The sequence below is a fragment of the Terrapene carolina genome, unplaced genomic scaffold, assembly GCF_002925995.2.
Source record: "Terrapene carolina triunguis isolate 2854851 unplaced genomic scaffold, T_m_triunguis-2.0 Scaffold85, whole genome shotgun sequence".
In the NCBI taxonomy this organism is placed as follows: Eukaryota; Metazoa; Chordata; order Testudines; family Emydidae; genus Terrapene; species Terrapene triunguis.
Genome location: NW_020664436.1, coordinates 18971445 through 18984225, shown reverse-complemented (window position 1 = coordinate 18984225; position 12781 = coordinate 18971445). Strand labels below are relative to the sequence as shown.

The 12781-nt window shown below is 42.6% G+C and overlaps 1 protein-coding gene across 1 annotated transcript in view; it reads left to right on the top strand.

Moving 5' to 3' along the window:
• The window catches only part of RYR2 (ryanodine receptor 2), a 512764-nt gene that overhangs the window by 462590 nt on the left and 37393 nt on the right, over positions 1–12781 (top strand). The window contains exons 94-96 of the mRNA XM_026649522.1: positions 1335–1553; positions 4691–4821; positions 11686–11728. Coding sequence (XP_026505307.1) covers positions 1335–1553; positions 4691–4821; positions 11686–11728 — 393 coding nt within the window. The remainder of the gene's footprint in view (positions 1–1334; positions 1554–4690; positions 4822–11685; positions 11729–12781) is intronic.

Genomic DNA, 12781 nt, shown 5'->3' with positions numbered 1-12781 from the left:
CTATCAGGGATTCAGAGCAGGGTTGGTCACAGCTGCAGTGTGTGTTACAAGGCCTCCACCACAGGATGACTATGAGCCGCCAATGTGATGTGGCCGTGAAAAAAGCTAATGTGGTCTTGGGATGCATCAGGCAAGGTATTTCCAGTAGAGATAAGGAGGTGTTAGTACTGTTATACAAGGCACTGGTGAGACCTCATCTGGAATACTGTGTGCAGTTCTGGTCTCCCATGTTTAAGAAGGATGAATTCAAACTGGAACAGGTACAGAGAAGGGCTACTAGGATGATCCGAAGAATGGAAAACCTGTCTTATGAAAGGAGACTCAAAGAGCTTGTCCAAAAGAAGGCTGAGGGGAGATATGATTGCTCTCTATAAATATATCGGAGGGAAAAATATCAGGGAGGGAGAGGAATTATTTAAGCTGAGTATCAACATGGACACAAGAACAAATGGATATAAACTGGCCATCAGGATGTTTAGACTTGAAATTAGACGAAGGTTTATAACCATCAGAGGAGTGAAGTTCTGGAACAGCCTTCCAAGGGAAGCAGTGGGGGCAAAAGCCATATCTGGCTTCAAGACTAAGCTTGCTAAGTTTATGGAGGGGATGGTATGATGGGATAGCCTAATTTTGGCAATTAATTGATCTTCGACTATTAGCGATAAACATGCCCAATGGCCTGTGATGGGATGTTAGATGGGATGGGATCTGAGCTACTACAGAGAATTCTTTCCTAGATGTCTGGCTGGTGAGTCTTGCCCACATGCTCAGGGCTTAGCTGATCGCCATATTTGGAGTCGGGAAGGAATTTTCCTCCAGGGCAGATTGGCAAAGGCCCTGGGGATTTTTCGCCTTCTTCTGCAGCGTGGGGCACGGGTCACTTGCTGGAGGATTCTCTGCACCTTGAAGTCTTTAAACCATGATTTGAGGACTTTAGCAGCTCAAACATCGGTTAGGGGTTTATTACAGGAGTGGGTGGGTGAGATTCTGTGGCCTGCGTTGCGCAGGAGGTCAGACTAGACGATTATAATGATCCCTTCTGACCTTAAAATCTATGACTCTATGGTCATGACCTCCCATGGATCCCCAGTGATCTGTCAAGTTCATGGTAGCTTTTCTATAGTGAGGGAATGGCAAAACCAGTCATCCCAGTGGAATAAAGTAGAGGGATCTCTGTGAGGTATTTCTAGTGGCGATTTCTTCACAAAAAAAGGTTCCCTTCCCCCCATTTACATTTTTGTTTGTCTCTGTGAATTATAGTACATAGTGTGTAGAAATGCAAAACTCCTGTCAAATTAAATAGTTTTCCCGCTGACTGTGAGTGATTTGAACAGGTCTCCACCTCTGCTGTGATAGAAGAAAAGGAAGTTCTTGTGGTAAATGCTGAGGAAGACTCCAAGTTAAACAGCCTGGAAAGTGGCTCCCATCGGATCATCGCTGTGCACTATGTCCTTGAAGAAAGCAGTGGCTATATGGAACCCACGCTGCGGATTTTGGCCATCCTACACACAGTCATCTCCTTTTTCTGCATCATTGGATATTACTGTTTGAAAGTAAGAGGTCGAGGAATGTAACACTGTTTGTTTTTGTAGACCCCTTTGCTCCTTTCCATTGAGTGATGTGCAGTGGAGCAAAATCACAGAAATTTTTCACAAACAGGGTGAGGACCCCCATGAAGAGCCACTATGTTGCTGGCTTCCCCTGTATATAAGTTATGCATGTGATGAACCTCACAAGAATTCAGAAAGTGAGGCCTGTCATGTGAGGGAGGTGGAATCCCTCCATATGGCATGTTCTCATAGACTCAACACATGGCCATTTGCCATGTACATTAATGCAGCCCTGTTCTGGCTGAGGTGCCACCTGTGACTTTCAAATACAAGTAGAGGGGGATACATGTGATCAGAGGAGGATAGATTACAATGGCAGCATTGCATGTCAGCTGGCTGTGGTGCACAAGAAGTGTATATTGCCAAGGGTGTATGGTAGTTGGACTAGAGTTTCTGACTGATCTCCCATGGGTGATGTTCTGACAAGGCCTTCCTCTTGTCCCTTTTATACCTCTGTTAGTCTTGTTTTATCAAAAGTGGAATGCAACGTATCAGCAGCTTGCTCAAAGGAGGCACATGAATAGCATTTCTCTTTGCACAGGTTTTTATGCAGTAGGAAATTATTTGGCTTCTAGTTATTTTTTCATCCTATCTTTAATCGGTTACCTTTTCTTTGCCACAGAGACAGGATCTGCTTTCCAAGTGAAGGCAAATGGTTACCAAGTGGCTGATTTCCTTATGCACTTTAAATACTTGCACAGCACCAATAAATAGAGAAACACATTTTCCATGATTGGGTGTCAGGTGACATATGCAGTACCATCTCCAGGTCCTGGCTTTTGAGTTACGGCTTTCTTTTTTCTGTGTGAGTTTTATGGAATGTCTCTCAAAAAATAACTTTTTATTTTTATCCTCTTGGTAGACATGAATTAAACTATTGAAGTAACTGTTTGCCATAATGATTTCCCACAGTTTCTGATGCCCTGGATGGAAGACATTGTCCTTAAAAGGGGCAGTTCTAGTCTCGACCTGTGGCCACTGTAGACACACGTTGCTTTAAAAAAAATCCATTTCAACTGTATTGCTTTTTATTTGTGTGCAAGATTTGTGTCTGTAAATTGCTGTTAAAATGGGAATGAGTAAAATCCACTAAAAACTTTTTATGAATCTGTCTTCAAATAATATTTGAATTACAGTTTTTATATCGAGTGTAATATCCACCCTATTATCAAGTAATATAGTTTTAATTGTTATTGTTCCAATATAATGCTGTCCAGCTGTAGGCTGTGGTTTAGGTGCAGAGTCACTGATGTGGAGTGGATAAGTAAAAGGTGAATTTGGGGAAATTCAGAAATAATGCTGGGAGCCTAACAGAATCGCTTTTCAAAATAAAAGTCCAATAAAACAGCCCTCTGTATGTAATTAACGCTTTAGTGCAACCAGAATGTACTTTTCTGTCAGTAGCAGTTTTCTAAGGAAAGTCCATTCAAATGGAACGCAAAGAGCTGCCAGCCGCATCCAGCCCCAATGGAGGCACTTCTCTTGAATGTCAGTCACCCCGCTCATTATAGAGAGTTCTGTCCTAGGGAAGGCCTCCAGAGCCTTGCAGTCCAGATCCTCAGGGGCAGGCAAAGTGCACTGAGCACAACTCAAGGAGGCGGTGTGCAAAAGTACTTTAACGGTGTCTTTTGCATTACTCTCATCCCAGTGCAGCTGTTTCCCCTGCTGTGTCTTAAGAGCAGCCTCAGGACTACTTTAATTCATGCCAATCTTTAACAGGTGCCTTAATGCAACCCTAGGGTTACCATATTTCAACACTGAAAAAAGAGGACACTCCACGGGGGCCCTTGCCCTGCCCCAACTCTGCCCCCTCCTCTGAGCACCCCGCATTCCCCCTCCTCCCTCCCGCTCTGATCTTGGTTGGGGGTTGCTAAGTGCTTCCCTGCTCCCCACTCGCCATGCAGCCTCTGCACCCCCCCCCCGCCCCTGCAGCCTCTGTGCCCCCTGCTCCCCACTCGCCCTGCAGCCTCTGTGACCCCTGCTCCCCACTCGCCCTGCAGCCCCTGCGCACACACCCTGCCCCTGCAGCCTCTGTGCCCCCCGCTTGCCCTGCTCCCCCGCTCCCCCGGCAGCCTCTGCCTGGCGGAGGCTTTGGACGCTCAGCGGCAACCGGGGCAGCGCAGGTCCCTGCAGCCCCGGCATACGCCACACTCCCCGCCCCACGCCGCAGCCTCCTTCCTGCCGCCGCCGAAAACGTTCCCCGCTGGAAACAGCTCCCGCGGCCCTGGGGCTGCAGGAAGGGTCACCCAGTGGTCGGGGGGTCCCCACCCGCGAGGGAAGCCCGAGCCGCTGGCTGGGCCCAGCCTCCCCGTGGTCCTGCAGGCTCGGCTGGGGCGCGCGGTCCGCCCGGCCTGCGGAGGCAGCAGCGGCCCCTCCGCCACCTTCTGCGACTGCGCCCTCCCCCTCCCCCCGCCCGAGCTCGCTACAATGTAGCCGGGGCGGCTGGGCTGCACTGCGGACCCGGCGGGTCGTGCTGGGGCTGGGCGGACCCTGGCTTATGCCTCCCTATTTCCCCAGACATGTCCGCTTTTTGAAAATTCCCCCCAGACGGGGATTTGAGGACCAAAAAGCCGGACATGTCCGGGGAAATCCGGACGTATGGTAACCCTATGCAACCCCAGATGAGCCTGACATAGGAGCATGCCCAATGTGCTGCTCACTTTTTAGCTATGCCCCTTTTCACCCTGCTATGCTGACAGCAGGGAAGGTGTGTGGTCTACAAACCCTTATATTGGCTCTGTGCCACTGTAGGATCCCCCTGGCATTTGTCTGAGCCTTCTTGGGTTAATGGCCACAGTATTGAAACAGTGCAGTGCAAAGTCATTGTATGGCACTGAAGGATCTGGGCCTCATTCATCTATATATACCCAGGTTCCTGGCATTAGTCAAATACTTGACTGTTTGAAAGACTACTGTAGCTTATGTGTAGTATGCAATTTTTCCTTCTGATGGCTGGTTTAGCTTCATTCAATCTGTGCATTCAATTTTTATAAGCAGTTAGCTGTTCTTAAAAGATAGCAGCTCCCAGAGCTGTCACTGATTTTGAACTAATTTTTAATATGTTTATTTTTCTATTGCAGGTTCCACTGGTTATTTTTAAGCGTGAAAAGGAAGTTGCAAGGAAATTGGAATTTGATGGGCTGTACATTACAGAACAGCCTTCAGAAGATGATATTAAAGGGCAGTGGGACAGACTCGTCATCAACACACAGTGAGTGTTTTTACTTTAGCTTTTATAGCTGTGTACAGAATTTTCTGGAATACACACATTGTATATAACTAACTCTCAAGTTTCTCAGAAGTGGACGATGGCGATGGGGATTAGGCTTCCAGCAAAATAATCCAATAGACTGTAAGCATCTGTAGGAATTATTGTATATCATGATTATTAATCTGTGTTCTGAGGGCCTGAATCTGAAATGACTTGTCCTGCAAAAAAAAACAAGGCACAATAAAATTCACGTTGGTAAGTATTATATTTACTAACAAATGCGACTGCCACAGATACTGGGTGAACTGCACTTTGGAACCTTTTAGACCGCCTTGAGTGTGCCCCTCAGGTGACAGGCCCAGGTTCCTGCACCTCATTCTGGGCAAAACCACATGGTCCATCCACTCTGGGTCTGGGTCTCTGGACATCAATCCTAATTGTGTTGAAACCCAACTCAATTTGGCACCTGTAGCCCTTTCACTCCGGGGACCTGTGATCAGTCAAGTTGACTAAAGCAACTCAGAAACAATGCCTTCCAAACAAAGTATTATTTATTCATTCCCCCAAAGGCACAAAGCATGCAGAGCAAAGTGTAGAAACAGTAAATGGCATGGGTATTACACAACAGTCTTTCCTTGCCAGATTTTTGTAAACTCCCTTCATCCCAGCTAATCCCCCACTCTTGCTGGGAGAAAACAGACTGTCCTGCTCACAGCAGGCTTTCTCTGTCTCCCTGTGTTCCCTTGCCAGCCTGTCAGCTCTCGCTCACACTTCCAGGGCCACCTTTGGCCACTCATTAACCTCCCAACCTTGTCTAGGCCTCGGTGGCTTAGTGGGTTTTTTGGACCTCTCTCTTCTTAACCTTGGCAAACGAGCTGTGTCATCAGGGGCTGAGGAGTCACCTCTTCACAGCTATAAAACTGGCTATTCTGAGTGCTCTATCATAGTTTTATCTTTCCCACCTGGTTGCTTTAACAACCTCTTTTTAGCTAATTCTATAACAAGTAACTCATCATAAACACAGACACAGAGGTATGTACCATATTCATGAAACATAAAAGTTATTTCCCAGTTTATCACAGTTGTGCTAACACTGTACCATGACACACAACTGTAGAAAAATATTGGGCAAAAACATGCACACAAAATAAAGCTTCTTCAGGTTGGGAAAAAACCCTTCAATTTGACACACACAATGAAGCTAGCTAACGCCTGCCTTCAGACTGCAATGTACTGTGGTGCAGAGTAAAAAGAGTGAGAAATAGAAACAGATGTTGCTTTCTCAGAATACTTGATTTTCTCGTTATGTTTTTTAAAAAGAGAATTAAATGGTTATAACAGGAACTTTATTTGCATTGTTCAACTGAATAAGAATAACACTTGAAGACATATACAGTATCTGGAAAACTCAGATATCTAATAATAAAATTGTTCAAATGTTATTAAAAAGCTACAGAGCTTCCTCTGGTGTGGCCTGCCTCTCTCCAGAACTGGAGAGTAGTTTCTGGCTCATGTTAGGTTACAAACAGAGTGTTCAATAGTCTGGAGGTCAAGAATGAAAGAAAATAAAAGAAAGGAAGTGGTAGGAAGATACCAGAAAAGGGTAACATATATAAAAGCAGGGAAGAGTGAAGAGAAGAGGTGAGCAAAGGGAAAAATACATTTAAAAAGGGTCCAGAAAGAGGACGACGTGGGGGAAAGAGAAGATAACAGGAGAAAGGAATTGAGGGATATGAAAATAGAAAGGTGAATGGTGGTAAACAGAAGGTTAGATACAGTGATGTATCTATTTGTAGTGTGCCAATCATCATGAAACGTAGCCATCAATGGAAGAATTAAAATTCCCTTTATCATCCAAGTAGGACTCTCTTCTCTGTTCCTTTGTGGGTTTGTTGCGTTAATTTTTTCAGAGAGAAAGAGAGAGCTTACCTGTTAGTTTATTGCTACCTCTATTGAGGGGAAGGTCTTAGCAAAGAAAGGGCAGTTCTTGAGGTGGTTGGGCCCCTGCTTTCTTTAAGGGCTTTGAAAATGAGAGCCAAATACTTAAAATGCAATGGGACCCATGTGCAGCACACAGGGACTTGAAGTACAGTAATATATTCCTGTGTGTCTGTCTTACTCAGAGGACAGGCATTTGAAAATAATACTTAGCCCTGCCTTGAGTGCAGGGGACTGGACTAGATCACCTCTCAAGGTCCCTTCCAGTCCTATGATTCTATGATTCTGCTATGTAGAACTCATTACAGTAATCCAGCAGGGAAGTAACACAGACATAGATCAGTAACTGACAGTCTTCAGTCTTCTTGCTTGTGAGAGGTAGAAAAGTGTTTCTGTCCATGTCTGGATGAGGAAGACAATGGTAGTGAGTAGATGAAATTATTTCAAAGATCTAGCAGAGGCTCATGGCTGTGACAGCCCCTTCAGTCGAGAACACTAGTCCAAGTACTGTGGCGGAGATGCTCAGATGTTAAGGCACACTTAACCTAATTTTACACCATTGTATCCAAATTGATAAAGAGGCTGGGAACTTGTTTTTATACCACCAGGTAAGAAGAAAACTCAGCACACTCCTGGTTAACCTGATCACAGAGATCACCCCCTTTGCTAATTCAAGGTTACAGTGCTGCAATACCTGTTTCCTAGAGCTGTTGGAAGCTGCATTGACATGGCAATTAGTCCAAAATACAGCTATCTGTCTCCTAAGCATAAGAGTAACTGAGAACATGTCATGCCAGTGCTCTTCCTAATATGCTGGTTTCCCCATTGAGTATCAGGACCAGTTCAAATTCTTATTAATAAATTGTGAGGCCAGAAGTGATCATTGTGATCATCTAGTTTGACCTCCTGCATAACTCAGGCCAAGGACTTCCCTGAATTTATTTCTGTTTAATCTTGATTTAAAATTTGCAGTGGTGGAGGATCCACCACAACCCTCATGGTTTGTCCCAACGGTTAATTAACCTTGTTGTTAAAAATCTGTGCTTTATTTTGAGTCTGAATTTGCCTAGCTTCGGTATCCAGCTATAAGATCTTTTTATATGTTTGTCTGCTAGATTGAAGAGTCTTCTATTATCAAATTTCTATTCCCCGTGTAGGTGCTTATAAGATATGTCTACAGTGCAATGAAAGATCTGTGGCATGGCTGTGTCTGGCCTGGGTCAGCTGACATGAGCTCACGGGGCTCAGACTCTGGGGCTATAAGATTGCAATGTAGACATTTGAGCTTGGGCTGGAGCCTGGGCTCTGAGACCCTTCCCCCCTTGTGTGGTTTCAGCGCCTGGGCTCCAGCCTGAGCCCGAATGTCTACACTGCAGTTGTATAGCCTTACAGCCTGACCCTGTGAGCCCGAGTCAGCTGACCTGGGCTCTGAAACTCAGTGCTATCAATTTCCTTCTTTTTTTTTATCATAAAGTAGACATACCCATAGACTGTGATGGAGTCACCTCAGAACCATCTCCTTGATAAACTAAATAGATTGATTTCTTATGGTCTTTCACTATAAGTCAATGTTTTCCAGACCTTTAATAATTTATGTGGCTTTTCACTGAACCCCCCCTAATTTTTCAGCTTCCTTCTTGAACTTTGAACACCAAAATTGGACCATGTTCCAGTCGCAGTCACATCAGTGCCAAATGCAGAAGTAATATTATCTTTCTACTCCTAATTAATATCCCCCGTTTACACACCCAAGAGTTATATTAGCCCTTTTGGCCATATCATCACTCTAGGAGCTCAGGTTAAGCTGATTATCCACCATAAGCCTGAAGTCTTTTTCACAGTCGCTGCTTCCCAGGATAGAGTCCCCATCCTGTAAGTATAGCTTGCAGGCTTTTTTCCTAGAGGTATGACTTAACCTTTGACCATATTGAAATGCAGATTGTTTATTTGCACTCAGCTTACTTGACAATCCAGATTCTCTGTGTTAGGGACCTGTCTTCTTCATTATTTATGACTCCCCCAATTCTTGTGTCATTTTCAGACTTTATCAGTGATAATTTTGTGTTTTCTTCCAGGTCACTGATAAAAATGTTAAATAGCACAGGGTCAAGAACCAGTCCCATGTTGGACTGGCATTGATTCTATAACCCTCCATTAATTCTTTACTAATCGAGTCCCATATCAGCCGTTCTATTATCTTGCCTGGAATTGATGTTAGATTGACAGGCCTATAATTACCTGCTTACCCTTTTTAAATATTGGCACAACATTAGCTTTCCTACAATCCTTTGGAACTTCCTCAGTGTACAAAGACTAATTGAAAATAACCATTAGCAGTCCAGAGAGCTCTTCTGCCAGTTCTTCTAAAGCTATTGGATGCAAGCTATCTGGTTCTGCTGACTTAAAAATGTCTCACATTAGTAGTTGCTGTTTAATATCCTCCTGTGTTACCAATGGAATGGAAAGTATGTCATCATCTTCTTATGGTCTGAATACATAATCTGGCTTTTTCCCAAACACAAATCAGAAATATGTATTCAATACTTCTGACTTTTTAAATAATATTATTGACAATTCAATCATTTCCATAGAGCAATGGATCAATATCATTGTTAGGCTCATTTTTATTCTTAATATACTTAAACTTCTTATTTTTCTTGCTCTGAACATAAGAACAGCCATACTGGGTCAGACCAAAGGTCCATCTAGCCCAGTATCATCTAGCCCAGTGTCTTCCAACAGTGGCCAATGCCAGGTGCCCCAGAGGAAATGAACAGAACAGGTAAACATCAAGTGATCCATCCCCCATCACCTATTCCCAGCATCTGATGGTCAGTTGATTTCTCTTTGTGTCTTTTTCCTTCCCTTATCAATTTTCTACAATTGCTAGCTTCTAATTTATATTCATTGCTATCAATTTACCCTTTTTCCCATTTGTTATATATTGTTTTATTTTCTTGTAGTTGCTTTTCTTAGTTCTCATCTTTAAAGTCTCTTGTGGGGGAGAGATCAACTGCCTAATGGATCACCTCTCCCTCTCCCATTCAACAAACATTGTGATCAACAGGTTCACTGATATCCAAAACAAGGCTAATATGATCTAGAGACAAGTCATTTTCAGAGAAAAAGTCTAACTGTGAAACTTCCTACATCAGGTTGACCTTTCCTCCTTCAGAGCAGTGCAGTCTCATCACTTAACCTAACTCTATCATGACCAAAGTACTCTCCACTCCCAATAGAGTTCCACCCAAAAGAAAAGACATCACAAGGCATACAACACCATCAGCAGGTTAGGTGAGCATGCAGTCCTGCACAGTGAATGCTGAAGCTTAAATTCTTGTATTTGTCACCTAGATACTACAGTGGTTGACCCTCTAAATGCATGTATACATAGATAGACATAGAACTGAATTGAATATTAATCAAAGATTGCCCACTGGTTGACAAGGTGATGTGCTGAGGCCCTAAATTGAGGGGACAGTTATGATTTCTGCTAGATTTACAAAGTGCATTCCTCTTCTGACTTGTATCCCGAATTAGAAGTGATCCATGACATTTGTGGTGACAAAAATTTCTGTTCCAGATGAGGCAGATGCATTTAGTATAGCTGTGTTTCATTTACATATGAAGGATGTCTTTCACTCCTGTTCCCACAGAGCATCACTACCAGAAATCTTGTGACCATACTTACTTCCTCCACTACAAATTCATTCCCCCTTCTCAGTGCTGCCATCTTCCTAGCTAAACAACTCTACTTCTCCAAATTAATTGAATTACATGTCCACAATCCCAGCCACCTTTTTGCTACCCGTGTCTCCTCAGACCCTCCCCTCCTCCACTGCTGTCTCTGCACCGGTTTCTTTCAAGATATCTTAGTGGATGTCTAGTCATGGACAACACCACCTGTCACCTTGCCTGTCACCCCAGCCCATAACCCAGGCTTAATCTTTGATTTGGACCTCTCTGTAGGTCCTCACATCCAGGATGTCTACATCTTGTTGATTCTTTCTGCATAACATATGTAAGATATGGCTTTTCTTATCCATTTACAGAACTGAAACTCTTGTCCAAGCTCTCATCTCACATCTCAGTAATTGCAACAGCCTTTTCTCTGGACTTGACAAATGTAATCTTTCCCCATTTATATCCATTCAGAATGATTTGGCAAGGATCATTCCCTTGTGCTATTGGATTGGCCATGTCACCCTTCTCTTTGAATCCCTCTACTGGCTCTCCCCCTTCTCTATCACATCAAAGAGAAGCTCCTGGTCCTCACTTTTAGGACTCTTTACCATCAATCCCTTACATTCCTGTTATCTGTCATTCAATACTGAAATGTCAGTTCCCACTCTAATCATGCCTCTAATTCCCACTTGTTAAATTTTGAAACAAGCACCTTTGTCCTTTCTCCCATCCTGCCCCTCATGCTTAGGAGAAGCTCCTCCTGCCCCCATAAACATCTGCAAAGCTGTCTTTTTGTTCAGTGTTTATACAGTGTCTGGGGTGCTATGGTAGTACAAATAATAGATAAAAATAATAATGATGATAAGTGAGCCCATAGCATATCACAGTGTTCTCTAATGGCTTAATGTGGATGTTGATGGAGAAAGATCAAGCCTTATAAACTCTGCACATTAGACAGGGCGAATACCACCATCATTTTTATGGCAACATTTTAATTTCCAGCTAGGTACGCTCTGTATTTGATTTAGTTAACCCTGCAGATATAGGAATTCTACATCACTTTCCAACAATGTTTCTGGAGCCCATACATAGGAGAACTTCACTGCCTTCAACAGGAATTGTCTGTCTATGGATTGCAAGACCAGACCAATGTATGTGCATTTTCTCGTTCTTGTTATTTTTTTTATACTACTCGGTACAACAATAATCCTCAAAGTATCTTTTCTCATCTATATTTTTCAGATCATTTCCTAACAACTATTGGGATAAGTTTGTTAAAAGAAAGGTAATGCTTTATATTGTTTTTCAATAGGCTTGATTATTTTTCAGGTTTTTTTAAGTTTATTGGAATTTTGTGTTGATTTTTGGTGTAATAGAAGATGGTACATTTCTCTAAAATATATATATGCTTATATACTGTAGATTACCGTGTCTACCATTCTACACTATTTTAAATTCCTCACCCACTTTGTGCATGTAGTTACACATTTTTTGCACACAAGTTGGGCAATTAATTTTGAAAATTTGTTCCACATAATTTAGAGATCATGATGGTCCCTTATGACCTTAAAGTCTATAAGTTTATAAGTCTATTTGCCTTTTTAAATAAAAATCAGAAATGTAAGATGCATGTGAAATTTTGTATGTGTGTATATTACATACACGCAACCGTATGTTTTTTTTGTGTGTGTACGTACATATCTACCTATTTATAGAAGATTATCCATCAACAGATAGATAACATTGAGTTGTGATAGCTGCTTAAATATGAACATTGATGCTAGTTTCTTATAAATATTACTGTCAACCACTTCTCCAGTTTCCACCAATAAAACCTGATCTTCCTGACGATTTTATAGATCTCAATATCATCACAGGAAAAAAATCTTTCTAAGGAGTTTGATAAAGATCAAAAAAGGAGTTTTAAAGTTGTTGGGTCAGTTTTCTGTCTGTCACACAGGCTTCATACCAGTGTGACTCCACTGATTTCAGAGAAGTAATGTTTTTTATTGAAAATTTATCAGAAATTGACTTTTAAAATATTTCTCACTTTTTTGGCTTGTAATAATTATTACTTTGGCTAAAAAATTACGTTTTGTTAGCCTTGCTGAGGAAGATGCCATTTGTGTTGTGGAAGCAGAGAAAAAACTGACAGGAAGGGGATGCAATGCATGACAGTTTGTTAGCAAAAGTCAGGCTAACTGTAACCCTAATAACACGAGATTTGTAGAAGCGAGGAATGTGTAAGGCGAGTGGGAAAAAACTGTGTGAGAAGTTGTTGCGACCTTGTGTTGATAATATGGAATGTAAACTAAGAGTCTACATTAGTGAGCAAAAC